Here is a 15,170-nt window from a genome sequence, read left to right as displayed (position 1 = left end):
CTCCCGGGCACTTTGCCTTTGGTTTTATGTGACGATGCCTCCATGGCTGACAACGTTTTAAATTTTATCCGTGGTAGTCCTTTTTATAGTTCCATTTGGGGAGGGAGGTCCTGCACCTTTCTCTTTCTGTGTCTCTTGTCCTCCTATCTCTCATATTTGGTTGCAGATTTTAGTGTGTAGTCGGCTGGTTGACTCTTTCCCTTTTTTGTTCTCGTGGTCAGTTAACCAGTTTCCGGCCATCTTCTTTTCTTCTGTTTCTTTCTGTCTGGTGTTTGTCTGTACTCTTCTTGTCTGTAGTGTTTGTTGCTGCATTTGTGTTCTTTTAGTGCCTGGGGGGGAGTCTCCTTCCCCCTTTGGTTTTTTTTTACCTGCTCCGCAAATTTTCGGCTCGCCTGTTTTTAGAATGGGGGACTGATGACCTTCGCTGTTTAGTCCCCCTTAAACATCCCAACCACCACCACCACCACCACCACCACCACCACCGGAAATGCTTAATTTCCATGTTAGAGCTCATTTCATTTTCGTCAGTATGTACTGTACTTCCTCGATTCACCGCCAGTTGGCCCAATTGAAGGAAGGTAATGTTGACTTCGGTGCTTGTGTTGACATGCGACTCATTGCTCTACACTACTAGCATCAAGCACATCCATACGTAGCATCAACAGGTTAGTGTTCATCACGAACGTGGTTTTGCAGTCTGTGCAATGTTTACAAATGCGGAGTTGGCAGATGCCCATTTGATGTATGGATTAGCACGGGGCAATAGCCGTGGCGCGGTACGTATGTATCGAGACAGATTTCCAGAACGAAGGTGTCCCGACAGGAAGACGTTCGAAGCAATTGATCAGCGTCTTAGGGAGCACGGAACATTCAAGCCTATGACTCGCGACTGAGGAAGACCTAGAACGACGAGGACACCTGCAATGGACGAGGCAATTCTTCGTTCAGTTGACGATAACCCTAATGTCAGCGTCAGAGAAGTTGCTGGTGTACAAGGTAACGTTGACCACGTCACTGTATGGAGAGTGCTACGGGTGAACCAGTTGTTTCCGTACCATGTACAGCGTGTACAGGCACTATCAGCAGCTGATTGGCCTCCACGGGTACACTTCTGCGAATGGTTCATCCAACAATGTGTCAATCCTCATTTCAGTGCAAATGTTCTCTTTACGGATGAGGCTTCATTCCAACTTGATCAAATTGTAAATTTTCACAATCAACATGTGTGTGCTGACGAGAATCCGCACGTCAACAACACAGATTTTCTGTGAACGTTTGGGCAGTTATTGTTGGTGATGTCTTGATTGGGTCCCATGTTCTTCCACCTACGCTCAATGGAGCACGTCATCATGATTTCATACGGGATACTCTACCTGTGCTGCTAGAACATGTGCCTTTACAAGTACGACACATGTGGTTCCTGCACGATGGAGCTCCTACACATTTCAGTCGAAGTGTTCGTACGCTTCTCAACAACAGATTCGGTGACCGATGGATTGGTAGAGGCGGACCAATTCCATGGCATCCACGCTCTGCTGACCTCAACCCTCTTGACTTTCATTTATGGGGGCATTTGAAAGCTCTTGTCTACGCAACCCCGGTACCAAATGTAGAGACTCTTCGTGCTCGTATTGTGGACGGCTGTGATACAATACGCATCAGCGCATCAGGGATTCCATGCGACGGAGGGTGGATGCATGTATCCTCGCTAACGGAGGACGTTTTGAACATTTCCTGTAACAAAGTGTTTGAAGTCACGCTGGTACGTTCTGTTGCTGTGTGTTCCATTCGATGATTAATGTGATTTGAAGAGAAGTAATAAAATGAGCTCTAACACGGAAAGTAAGCGTTTCCGGACACATGTCCACATACCATATTTTCTTTCTTTGTGTGTGAGGAATGTTTCCTGAAAGTTTGGCCGTACCTTTTTGTAATACCCTGTATATCCTACAAGCGCCAAGTGAGCTGATTTGCGGTGGCGTGGATGCAACGTCATCCCGACCCTTACGTACTGAGACCAAACTGAATAACAATCACCACTTCTGAGAGATTTTAGAGCACGAGATACTGTTCCTTCTTCAAGGAGCACCACGTGCCATGTTTGTTTATTGGCGACAAGCGAGGTAACATTTGACGAGAATTGTACAAGCATTCTTCAGAATGTAACAGGTACTACTGATTCATTGAAAGAGAAAGCTTCGGATAACGTATTTGAATCAACGAAAACTGTAACCTACAAAATTTGCCGAACAGTTCAGATACGTATCAAAATTATATTTGCAGGCGAAGGTAATTTCGAGGGAAACTCTTCAGACTATCAAATGATTTAATCGCAATGCGAAGACATTTTTCCTTATAACTTTGAATATATTTGCACTCTCTTCACATTTTTTGATCTGTTGAAGATAGTGAATAAAAAACATTCATTTAATACCCCAAAAAACTTTCTCTTATCAGTCCTACTGACAAAATTGATTTCGTCCTTTGTCGTGACTATTGCGCAGTATTTTGTTCTCGTCTTTCATTCGTGGTTACGTCTCGAGAAATTATTTAAATCCATTTTATATTAAATGTCATGATAGAACTTCGGTATTCTTAGTGATCTCACACCCATTTGTAACACGTATATGATATTCGATTCTTAATCCATATTCCAACACATTTTTTTTTAAAGAAACACCGCCATTTGATTGTTTTATTGTTTACTTAAGTACAACCCAGGTTTCGGCATTTTATGCCATTTTCAAGTATGTGATTCTATATCTTTAACACATATTGCAGGACACTTAACATGTTGTCAGGCACATAGTTGGCTATTAATTAAGAAAAATATTGGCTCCCCACGAAAAGCCAGACGTAAAGTCACCATCTTGTAACAGCTCAATAAATAATTGTGGCAGCACGTCATATTTAATAATTACGTTTTAAGGACTTGTTGTGAATTGGCAGGAGCCAATTCACGGGGTTTGGAGGAAGCCGAAAGGCACGCGTTTAAGCTCACGCAGGCTGGCGTGAGGTCTGGAACAGGTAGAGTAATTATACTATCAAGAAAAGTACGTAGCTGCTGGAATACTTAACTTTAATCCATAATTGGTGAACATCGGTCTGACTGTACATGCATCCCAAGATAAATAGCAAATGATAATGGCGCCTTGCTAGGTCGTAGCAAATGACGTAGCTGAAGGCTATGCTAACTATCGTCTCGGCTAATGAAAGCGTAATTTGTCAGTGAACCATTGCTAGCAAAGTCGGCTATACAACTGGGGCGAGTGCTAGGAAGTCTCTCTAGACCTGCCGTGTGGCGGCGCTCGGTCTGCAATCACTGACAGGGGCGACACGCGGGTCCGACGTATACTAACGGACCGCGGCCGATTTAAAGGCTACCACCTAGCAAGTGTGGTGTCTGGCGGTGACACCACACATGTGATCATCTTTTATTTACTAAAGTAAGCCTGTTTTTACTAAATATGACGTGCTCCTACTTCAGAAAAATTGTGTATGACTGTTGCTCAGCAACATCAAAAACTGCTAACATATATTTCATTCGCTACACTAGCTCAGTTAGTCAAGGATGAAGAATAAAATCGGCTGTGATCTGTTTAAAGTAGTAATTCCTGGTATGACTTAGAAAGGCCATGAAAAGCTAAATCTAGGTGGCGGGACGGTAATGAGAATCCCGGTACTCCTGGTCGCGAGTGACGTACTTCCACCACTGCTCTACTTCCCAGCATCTGCTTCGGCATTGGTAGTCGGTTTGGATGGCAAATGCTGTTACAGGAGGAACTGGTGTTACTGAAATCGTCAGTGACTGAAACATTATGGGCCCATACCGACAGTCTTCAGTTTCAAATACATTCAGTCCGCAACTACCCCTAAAGCTAGTCAGTACTTACTGGTTGACTCGTTTAGTTCTTACTTTTGTTTGTTATAAAGTGTACTTTTTTCAGTTTTAGTCCCATTAACTGACTGTTAGTTTTCTTTATATTTTAAGGTACCTCACCATGTTTACAGACAACTCAGAAGCTCCTAGTAAAAATTGTAATAGTTTAATTGGTTGCTTGGTGTCGTGAGAACTTGCAGGGGAAAGTGCAGTTTGACACTTACTCTAAATACTGATGTTGCTCAACTACTAAGTTACATGTCGAAGCGCACGCAGTGCGCAGAGGTTTTCGTGATGTTTTGTTTACTGTTCCAGATTTTCCGCCATGGAGACCGCACACCAACGGACACTTATCCAGAGGATCCTTACAATGACGATAAGTACTGGCCGGAAGGCTGGGGTGCCCTGACAAATGTAAGTACAAACACTGTTTTACGTATGTGACATGCGTATCTCATCATTGAGCTACTACACTTAAGAACCTGTACGTCTGCCACGTGTAGGGCCCCGGGAGCATGCAGATGTGCCGCAACACTACGTGACATGGACTCGACCAATGTCTGAAGTCGTGCTGGAGGGAACTGACACCATGAATCCTGCAGGGCTCTCCATAAATCCCTAACAGTAGGGGGGGGGGGGGGGGTGGAGATCTCTTCTGAAAAGCACGTTGCAAGGCATCCCAGATATGCTCGATAATGTTTACGTCTGTGGTGGCCAGAGAAAGTGTTTAAACTCAGAAGGGTATTCATGGAGCCACTCTGTAGCAATTCTGGACGTGTTGGGTGTCGCATTGTCCTGCTGGAATTGCCCAAGTCCGTCGGAATGCACAATGGACATGGATAGATGCAGGTGATCAGATAGGATGCTTACGTACGTGTCACCTGTCAGAATCGTATCTAGGCATATCAGGGGTCCCATATCACACCAACAGCACATGCCCACATCATTACAGAGCCTCAATCAGCTTGAATAGTCTCTTGCGAACATGCAGTGTCCATGGATTCGTGAGGTTGTCTCCATACCCGTAGACGTCCATCCTCTCGATACAATTCGAAGCGAGACTCATCTGACTAGGCAACATGTTTCCAGTCATAAGCAGTCCAATGTCCATGTTGACGGGCCCAGGCGAGGCATAAAGCTTTGTGTTGCACAGACATTACGGGTACACGAGTGGGCCTTCAGCTCCGAAAGTCCATATCGATGATGGTTCGTTGAATGTTTCGCACGCTTACACCTGTTGATGGCCCAGCATTGATATCTACAGCAATTTGCGGGAGAGTTGCAAGTTTGTCACGTTGAACGATTCTTCAAAAACGGTTCAAATTGCTCTGAGCACTATGGGACTTAACAGCTGAGGTCATCAGTCCCTTAGAACTTAGAACTACTTAAACCTAATTAACCTAAGGACATCACACACATCCATGCCCGAGGCAGGATTCGAACCTGCGACCGTAGCGGTTGTGCGGTTCCAGACTGAAGCGCCTAGAACCACTCGACCACTCCGGCCGGCGTTGAACGATTCTCTTCAGTCATCGTTGGTACCGTTCTTACAGGTTCCTTTTCCGGCCGTAGCGATGTCGGAGATTTGATGTTTTAGCGGATTCCTCATATTCACGGTATACTCGTGAAACGGTCGTACCGGAAAATCCCCACTTCATTGCTACCTCGGAGATCCTGTATCCCATCGTTCGTGCGCCGACTGTAACAGAACGTTCAAACTCACTCAGATCTTGATAACCTGCCATTGCAGCAGCAGTAACCGATCTAACAACTGCGCCAGACACTTACTGTCTTATATGGGCGTTGCGGACCGCTGCGCCATATTCTACCTGTTTAGATATATCTGTATTTGAATACGCATGCCTATATCAGTTTCTTTGACGCTTCAATGTGTATTCAAACGCCTTCTTATATTGTATAATGTTACAGATTGCAGAGTCTCATTATCCACTACAAATGACCCATGACTTTCTGGTCGGATCAGCTGAGAAAATATAGCTAAGTTAACGGTATCTGAATCTACATCTATATTCTACAAGCTATTTTACACCATGTGGCGGGTTGTACCTCTGGTATCCGTATCATTTCACAGTTCCCTGCCCCATTTGCAAACTGTACGTGTGATATAAGTGTCGGTAAACCTCGTTATGGTCTCCAATTTCTCTGATTTTCTTGTTTTGGACGTTTGACAAGACGTACTTCGGACAAAGTAAAACGTTCCTCTATTCTTCCTGGAACGTACGCTCTCGAAATATCAACAGCGAACCTCCTCATGAGGTCCAACGCATCTCTTGTAGCGTCTGCCACTGGAATTTGTTGAGCATCTCCATAACGTTCTTGCGCTTACTAAACGAGCCTGTGATGAAATGCACCGCTCCCCTTTGTATCTTCTCCATCCAACGCGGTAATGATGGACTTCGAATAATACTCATCAGTCGGCCTAACAATTGATTTGTGTAATATTATTTAACCAGTTCTTGATGTTTCAGCTCAGACCTTAGCAAATAACTTTTCAGCATAGCAATACAGGGTGTTACAAAAAGGTACGTCCAAACTTTCAGGAAACGTTCCTCACACACAAATAAAGAAAAGATGTTATGTGGACATGTGTCCGGAAACGCTTAATTTCCATGCTAGAGCTCATTTTAGTTTCGTCAGTATGTACTGTACTTCCTCGATTCACTGCCAGTTGGCCCAATTGAAGGAAGGTAATGTTGACTTCGGTGCTTGTGTTGACATGCGACTCGTTGCTCTACGGTACTAGCATCAAGCACATCCGTACGTAGCATCAACAGGTTAGTGTTCATCACGAACGTGGTTTTGCAGTCTGTGCAATGTTTACAAATGCGGAGTTGGCAGATGCCCATTTGATGTATGGATTAGCACGGGGCAATAGCCGTGGCGCGGTACGTTTGTATCGAGACAGATTTCCAGAACGAAGGTGTCCCGACAGGAAGACGTTCGAAGCAATTGATCAGCGTCTTAGGGAGCACGGAACATTCAAGCCTATGACTCGAGACTGAGGAAGACCTAGAACGACGAGGACACCTGCAATGGACGAGGCAATTCTTCGTTCAGTTGACGATAACCCTAATGTCAGCGTCAGAGAAGTTGCTGCTGTACAAGGTAACGTTGACCACGTCACTGTATGGAGAGTGCTACGGGAGAACCAGTTGTTTCCGTACCATGTACAGCGTGTGCAGGCACTATCAGCAGCTGATTGGCCTCCACGGGTACACTTCTGCGAATGGTTCATCCAACAATGTGTCAATCCTCATTTTAGTGCAAATGTTCTCTTTACGGATGAGGCTTCATTCCAACTTGATCAAATTGTAAATTTTCACAATCAACATGTGTGTGCTGACGAGAATCCGCAGGTCAACAACACAGATTTTCTGTGAACGTTTGGGCAGGTATTGTTGGTGATGTCTTGATTTGGCCCCATGTTCTTCCACCTACGCTCAATGGAGCACGTCATCATGATTTCATACGGGATACTCTACCTGTGCTGCTAGAACATGTGCCTTTACAAGTACGACACATGTGGTTCCTGCACGATGGAGCTCCTACACATTTCAGTCGAAGTGTTCGTACGCTTCTCAACAACAGATTCGGTGACCGATGGATTGGTAGAGGCGGACCAATTTCATGGCATCCACGCTCTGCTGACCTCAACCCTCTTGACTTTCATTTATGGGGGCATTTGAAAGCTCTTGTCTACGCAACCCCGGTACCAAATGTAGAGACTCTTCGTGCTCGTATTGTGGACGGCTGTGATACAATACGCCATTCTCCAGGGCTGCGTCAGCGCATCAGGGATTCCATGCGACGAAGGGTGGATGCATGTATCCTCGCTAACGGAGGACATTTTGAACATTTCCTGTAACAAAGTGTTTGAAGTCACGCTGGTACGTTCTGTTGCTGTGTGTTTCCATTCCATGATTAATGTGATTTGAAGAGAAGTAATAAAATGAGCTCTAACATGGAAAGTAAGCGTTTCCGAATACATGTCCACATAACATATTTTCTTTCTTTGTGTGTGAGGAATGTTTCCTGAAAGTTTGGCCGTGCCTTTTTGTAACACTCTGTATAATGTATTTTTCCGTTACTGTTTGTTAAAAAAGTTTCATATTTACGAACGAAAAACGTGAACTGTTTTCTTGTTAGTATTATTTCGCTTAGATGTCGTAATTGCACAATATCTGTTACAGACCTCAAAGACGATAGTGTGCTAGTGTTAAAGCACACCTTTCAGTTGTAATATATGCAAAATATGTTCACCATCATGCTGTTTTTTTTCCACAGCGATTATCTTTTATTCACAAAAAAGTGTATTTCTTAACCCAGGTACATACAAAACATCTCAAACAGAAATCTCTGTGCAGTCCATCTGCTGTCCTAGTGTGCTAATTCCGGCACGATCCAACACCCTTGTTCCACGACTCCACAATTAGCTAATAGTTTTCCCTTGCTTTTCTTAATAATGAAACCTCTGGAAACCAGAGACGATGTATCGCTCAGGTGTTCAGCCTGCAGTGATACCTGATGTGACAATATTCCGAATAAACATGTGAATTTCATTAGTTTTGCTTTCAAAGATGCACCGAGTGGTAATATACCTAACTCACTGTGACTACCAAGCATTTCATTTAGTCCGTAAACCATTCAAGTCTCTTTCTCAAAGGGTAGGGAAACTGCAGCCATTCAGTGGAAATCGTTCGCCTTTGAAATCGGGAGTGTCGGTCCAGACCAGCTGAAATGTAACGGGATTGAGAACAGACCGGTCCATTTATCCTGTCTGGAGAATAGTCCCGACATGGAAAACCGAAGCTGCTGTTGGCAGTAGCGACCGCCACAAGCCCAAGGGCGCGGCAGGGAACTGATGTTACACATTTGCTGTAAAATTATTTTGGGTTTATGACGGCATCATAATGTACGGCAACTAAAACTACCAAAAATGCACAACGAATATCATCATCATCATCATTTAAGACTGATTATGCCTTTCAGCGTTCAGTCTGGAGCATAGCCCCATTATAAAGTTCCTCCATGATCCCCTATTCAGTGCTAACATTGGTGCCTCTTCTGATGTTAAACCTATTACTTCAAAATCATTCTTAACCGAATCCAGGTACCTTCTCCTTGGTCTGCCCCGACTCCTCCTACCCTCTACTGCTGAACCCATGAGTCTCTTGGGTAACCTTGCTTCTCCCATGCGTGTAACATGACCCCACCATCTAAGCCTGTTCGCCCTGACTGCTACATCTATAGAGTTCATTCCCAGTTTTTCTTTGATTTCCTCGTTGTGGACACCCTCCTGCCATTGTTCCCATCTACTAGTACTTGCAATCATCCTAGCTACTTTCATATCCGTAACCTCAACCTTGCTGATAAGGTAACCTGAACCCATCCAGCTTTCGCACCCATACAGCAAAGTTGGTCGAAAGATTGAACGGTGCACAGATAACTTAGTCTTGGTACTGACTTCCATCTTGCAGAAGAGAGGAGATCGTAGCTGAGCGCTCACTGCATTAGCTTTGCTACACCTCGCTTCCAGTTCTTTCACTATGTTGCCATCCTGTGAGAATATGCATCCTAAGTACTTGAAATGGTCCACCTATTCTAACTTTGTTCCTCCTATTTGGCACTCAATCCGTTTATATTTCTTTCCCACTAACATTACTTTCGTTTTGGAGATGCTAATCTTCATACCATAGTCCTTACATTTCTGATCTAGCTCTGAAATATTACTTTGCAAACTTTCAATCGAATCTGCCATCACAGCTAAGTCACCCGCATATGCAAGACTGCTTATTTTGTGTTCACATATCTTAATCTCACCCCGCCAGTCTATTGTTTTCAACATATGATCCATAAATAATATGAAAAACATTGGAGACAGGTTGCAGCCTTGTCTTACCCTGAAACTACTCTGAACCATGAACTCAATTTACCGTCAACTCTAACTGCTGCCTGACCGTCTATGTAAAAACGTTTAATTGCTTGAAAAAGTTTGCCTCCTGTTCCATAATCTCATAGAACAGACAATAGCTTCCTCCTAGGAACCCGGTCATATGCCTTTTCTAGATCTATAAAGCATATATAAAATTCCCTGTTCCACTCGTAACACTTCTACATTATTTGCCGTAAGCTAAAGTTCTGGTCCTAACAACCTCTTAGAGGCCTAAACCCACACTGATTTTTATCCAATTTGTCCTCAACTAATACTCGCACTTTCCTTTCAACAATACCTGAGAAGATTTTGCCCACAACGCTGATTAAAGAGATACCTCTGTAGTTGTTACAATCTTTTCTGTTTCCATGTTTACAGATTGGTGTGATTACTGCTTTTTTCCAGTCTGATCGAACCTGTCGCGACTCCCAGGCCATTTCAATTATCCTGTGTAGCCATTTAAGACCTGACATTCCACTGTATTTAATGAGTTCCGACTTAATTTCATCCACCCCAGCTGCTTTATTGCACTGCAATCTATTGACCATTTTCTCCACTTCCTCAAATGTGATGCTATTTCCATCATCATTCCTATCCCATTCTACCTCGAAATCTGAAACATTACTGATCGTACTTTCACCTACATTGAGCAACTCTTCAAAATATTCCCTCCATCTGCCCAAGGCATCCACAGGATTCACCAGCAGTTTTCCTGACCTGTCCAAAATACTTGTGCCGGCCGCGGTGGTCTAGCGGTTCTAGGCGCTCAGTCCGGAGCCGCGCGACTGCTACGGTCGCAGGTTCGAATCCTGCCTCGGGCATGGATGTCTGTGATGTCCTTAGGTTAGTTAGGTTTAAGTAGTTCTAAGTTCTAGGGGACTGATGACCATAGATGTTAAGTCCCATAGTGCTCAGAGCCATTTGAACCAAAATACTTGTCATTTCCTTCTTACCTCCCTTTCGAAGACTGCTAATCACACTCCAGAATGGTTTTCCAGCAGCTTGACCCAAAGTCTCCAACCTGTTTCCAAAGTCTTCCCAAGATTTCTTCTTGGATGCTGCAGTTATCTGTTTGGCGTTGTTTCTTTCTTCAACATAACTCTCTCTGTCTACCTGAGTTCTAGTGTGTAGGCATTTCTGATACGCCTTCTTTTTCCTTTTATAGGCTGCCTTAACTGTGTCATTCCACCAAGCTGTTTACTTCATCCTACTTTTACATATTGGGGTTTAAAATCCGGTCAACGCTGAAAGGAAAACTATAGCCGTAATTTTTCCCGAGGGCATGCAGCTCTACTGTATGTTTAAATGATTGCATTCTCTTGGGTAAAATATTCCTGAGGTAAAATAGTCCCCCATTCGGATCTACGGGCGGGGACTACCCAGGATGATGTCGTGATCAGGAAAAACAACCCTGGCGTTCTGCGCCAAGGGGAAAGGATAGGTTGAAGCTATTGTGGGAATTAGTGAAATTTGGTGGCGGGAGGAACAGAATTTTTGGTCACATGAATACAGGGTTATAAATACAAAATCAAATAGGGATGATGCAGTAGTAGGTTTAATAATCAATGAGAAAATTGGAACACAGGTAAGCTACTATGAACAGCATAGTGAACGTATTATTGTAGCCAAGGGAGACACGAAGCCCACACCCACCACAGTAGTACAAGTTTATATTGAAACTAGCACCGCAGATGATGAAGAGATTGAAGAAATGCATGATGAAATAAAGAAAATTATTCAAGTAGTTTAGCACTCCGTCTTCAGGCCACGAGCGGCCTACCGGTACCATCCGACCGCCGTGTCATCCTCAAGGAGGATGCGGATAGGAGGGGCGTGGGGTCAACACACCGCTCTCCTGGCCGTTATGATGGTATTCTTGACCGAAGCCGCTACTGTTCGGTCGAGTAGTTCCCCAATTGGCATCACGATGCTGAGTGCACCCCGAAAAATGGCAACAGCGCATGGCGGCTGGATGGTCACCCATCCAAGTGCCGACCACGCCCAACAGCGCTTAACTTCGGTGATCTCACGGGAATCGGTGTATCCACTGCGGCAAGGCCGTTGCCACCAAGTAGTTTAGGGAGACGAAAATTTGTGACTGGGGTTTGGAATTCGATGGTAGGAAAAGGAAGAAATGGAGAAATTGTAGGTGAATACGGACTGGCGGGAAGGAATGAAAAAGGACGCGCCGCCTCGTAGAGCTTCTCGCAGAGCATAATTTAATCAATGCTAATACCTGTCTTAAGAATCGTGAAAGAAGGTTGTATACGTGGAAGAGACCTGGAGACACTGTTAGGTTTCACATTGGCTGTATAATGGTAAGACACAAGTTTCGAAACGAGATTTTAAATTTTAACAAATATTCAGGTGCAGATGTGGACCCTGACCACAATTTGTTGTTTATGAACTGTAGATTAAAACTGAAGGAACTGGAATAATGTAGGAAATTAAGGAGATGGGATCTGGGTAAGCTGAAAGAACCAGAGGTTGTTCAGAGTTTGAGGGCGCATTAGGCAGCAACTGACGAGGGCAGGGGAAAGGAATACAGTAGAAGACGAATTGGTGTCATTGAGAGAGGAAATAATGAAAGCAGTAGAGAATCTAAGAGGTAAAAAGACAGGGTCTACTAGAAATACTTGAATAACGTAGGAGCTATTGAATTTAGTTGGTGAAAGGAGGAAATACGAAAATACAGCAAATGAAGTAGAAATATGAGATCGACAGGAAGCGCAAAATGGCTAAGCATGAATGGCTAGAGGACAAATGTAAGCAGTTAGCATATAATCTCTAGGGGAAAGACAGATACCGCCTACAGGAAAAGAAAAGAAAAGCAACTTTATGAATATCAGTAACTCAGATGGAAAACCAGTCCTAACCAAAGAAGGGAAAGCTGGAAGGTGCAAGGAGTCTAATAGAGGGACTATACAAAGTAGATGAACTTGAAGGCAGTATTACAGAAATGGAAGAGGACGTAGATGAAGATGAGGCGGAAGATATCATACTGCGGAAGAATTTGACAGAAGTCTGAAAGACCTAGGTCGAAAGAAAGCCCCGGGAGTAGACGACATTCCGTCAAAGTTACTGATAGCCTTGGGAGAGAGGTAACAAAACTCCTCCATCTGGTGAGCAAGATGTAGCAGACAGTCGAAATACCTTCATATTTCAAGAATAACAGAATAATTCCAATGTCAAAGAAAGCAGATGTTGACAGATGTGAATATTACCGAACTATCAGATCAAGAGACGAGCAGTAAGCAGATTCAGAATGATCTATGTGGAGGTAGCTATTCGGAGAGGAAGAAGTTTGCACACGACAGAGCAGCATGGACAGCTGCATCAACCCAATCTGCGGATTGAAGACACCACCGCCACCACCACCACCACCACCAACAACAACAACAACGGCGTCGGAAATGCGGCAGGAGCTCGGATAGCACGAGGATGCGGAAGAAAATCGCCCATATTGTTCTCAAATGAACTGAACTGTCCTGGCATTTGCCTTAATCGATTTACGGGAACTACCAGAAAACCTCAGTCTGGATTGATCATAGTCAGGACTGACCAACGGGCCTTTGAACGTCCCTCCTCCCCAATGAGAGCCCATTGCCTTAACTTCTGCTCCGTCTCGTTACTAATACAGGCAGCATTCATTAGGATGACGGGTTGTAACGTGTCGTTGCTGCTGTGGGTCCTATTTGTTTTCTGATTCAGTAATTGGATGACAGGATCAAGGAAGAGGGAGGTCAAGTAATTATTACCAAAAGCGTTTGGGTTTAATTATTGTTGGCTGACGTCATCAAGTTCATTGGGCATTGTCTGCATCAAGGTCAAACTGATGGCTGAACCGTAAAAACTACGTGCTGCGTTCGCTGAAAGTACGAGGGGCGTTCAATAAGTAACGAAATGTGTTTTTTCCTGAAAGTAGGTGGTTTTTATTCAGGATTCCAATATACCATATTATTCCCCATTCTTTTGGCTACGAAAACCTGTTTGTCAACATTATCTCCGTTCAATGCAATGGCCTTATGCCATCACACTCGGAGGGCCTGTATGCCCGCATAGTATCACTCTACTTGTTGAAGTACACTCCTGGAAATTGAAATAAGAACACCGTGAATTCATTGTCCCAGGAAGGGGAAACTTTATTGACACATTCCTGGGGTCAGATACATCACATGATCACACTGACAGAACCACAGGCACATAGACACAGGCAACAGAGCATGCACAATGTCGGCACTAGTACAGTGTATATCCACCTTTCGCAGCAATGCAGGCTGCTATTCTCCCATGGAGACGATCGTAGAGATGCTGGATGTAGTCCTGTGGAACGGCTTGCCATGCCATTTCCTCCTGGCGCCTCAGTTGGACCAGCGTTCGTGCTGGACGTGCAGACCGCGTGAGACGACGCTTCATCCAGTCCCAAACATGCTCAATGGGGGACACATCCGGAGATCTTGCTGGCCAGGGTAGTTGACTTACACCTTCTAGAGCACGTTGGGTGGCACGGGATACATGCGGACGTGCATTGTCCTGTTGGAACAGCAAGTTCCCTTGCCGGTCTAGGAATGGTAGAACGATGGGTTCGATGACGGTTTGGATGTACCGTGCACTATTCAGTGTCCCCTCGACGATCACCAGTGGTGTACGGCCAGTGTAGGAGATCGCTCCCCACACCATGATGCCGGGTGTTGGCCCTGTGTGCCTCGGTCGTATGCAGTCCTGATTGTGGCGCTCACCTGCACGGCGCCAAATACGCATACGACCATCATTGGCACCAAGGCAGAAGCGACTCTCATCGCTGAAGACGACACGTCTCCATTCGTCCCTCCATTCACGCCTGTCGCGACACCACTGGAGGCGGGCTGCACGTTGGGGCGTGAGCGGAAGACGGCCTAACGGTGTGCGGGACCGTAGCCCAGCTTCATGGAGACGGTTGCGAATGGTCCTCGCCGATACCCCAGGAGCAACAGTGTCCCTAATTTGCTGGGAAGTGGCGGTGCGGTCCCCTACGGCACTGCGTAGGATCCTACGGTCTTGGCGTGCATCCGTGCGTCGCTGCGGTCCGGTCCCAGGTCGACGGGCACGTGCACCTTCCGCCGACTACTGGCGACAACATCAATGTACTGTGGAGACCTCACGCCCCACGTGTTGAGCAATTCGGCGGTACGTCCACCCGGCCTCTCGCATGCCCACTATACGCCCTCGCTCAAAGTCCGTCAACTGCACATACGGTTCACGCCCACGCTGTCGCGGCATGCTACCAGTGTTAAAGACTGCGATGGAGCTCCGTATGCCACGGCAAACTGGCTGACACTGACGGCGGCGGTGCACAAA

General features: G+C 45.1%; 1 protein-coding gene across 1 annotated transcript in view; it reads left to right on the top strand.

The window, feature by feature from the left end:
• LOC126248197 (lysosomal acid phosphatase-like) overlaps window positions 1-15,170 on the top strand; it is a 211,705-nt gene that overhangs the window by 84,279 nt on the left and 112,256 nt on the right. The window contains exon 2 of the mRNA XM_049948993.1: window positions 4,196-4,294. Within this exon, the coding sequence (XP_049804950.1) occupies window positions 4,196-4,294 (99 nt within the window). The remainder of the gene's footprint in view (window positions 1-4,195; window positions 4,295-15,170) is intronic.

This window comes from Schistocerca nitens, chromosome 3 (assembly GCF_023898315.1).
Source record: "Schistocerca nitens isolate TAMUIC-IGC-003100 chromosome 3, iqSchNite1.1, whole genome shotgun sequence".
Lineage (NCBI taxonomy): Eukaryota > Metazoa > Arthropoda > Insecta > Orthoptera > Acrididae > Schistocerca > Schistocerca nitens.
This window is presented reverse-complemented; position numbering and strand designations above follow the sequence as displayed.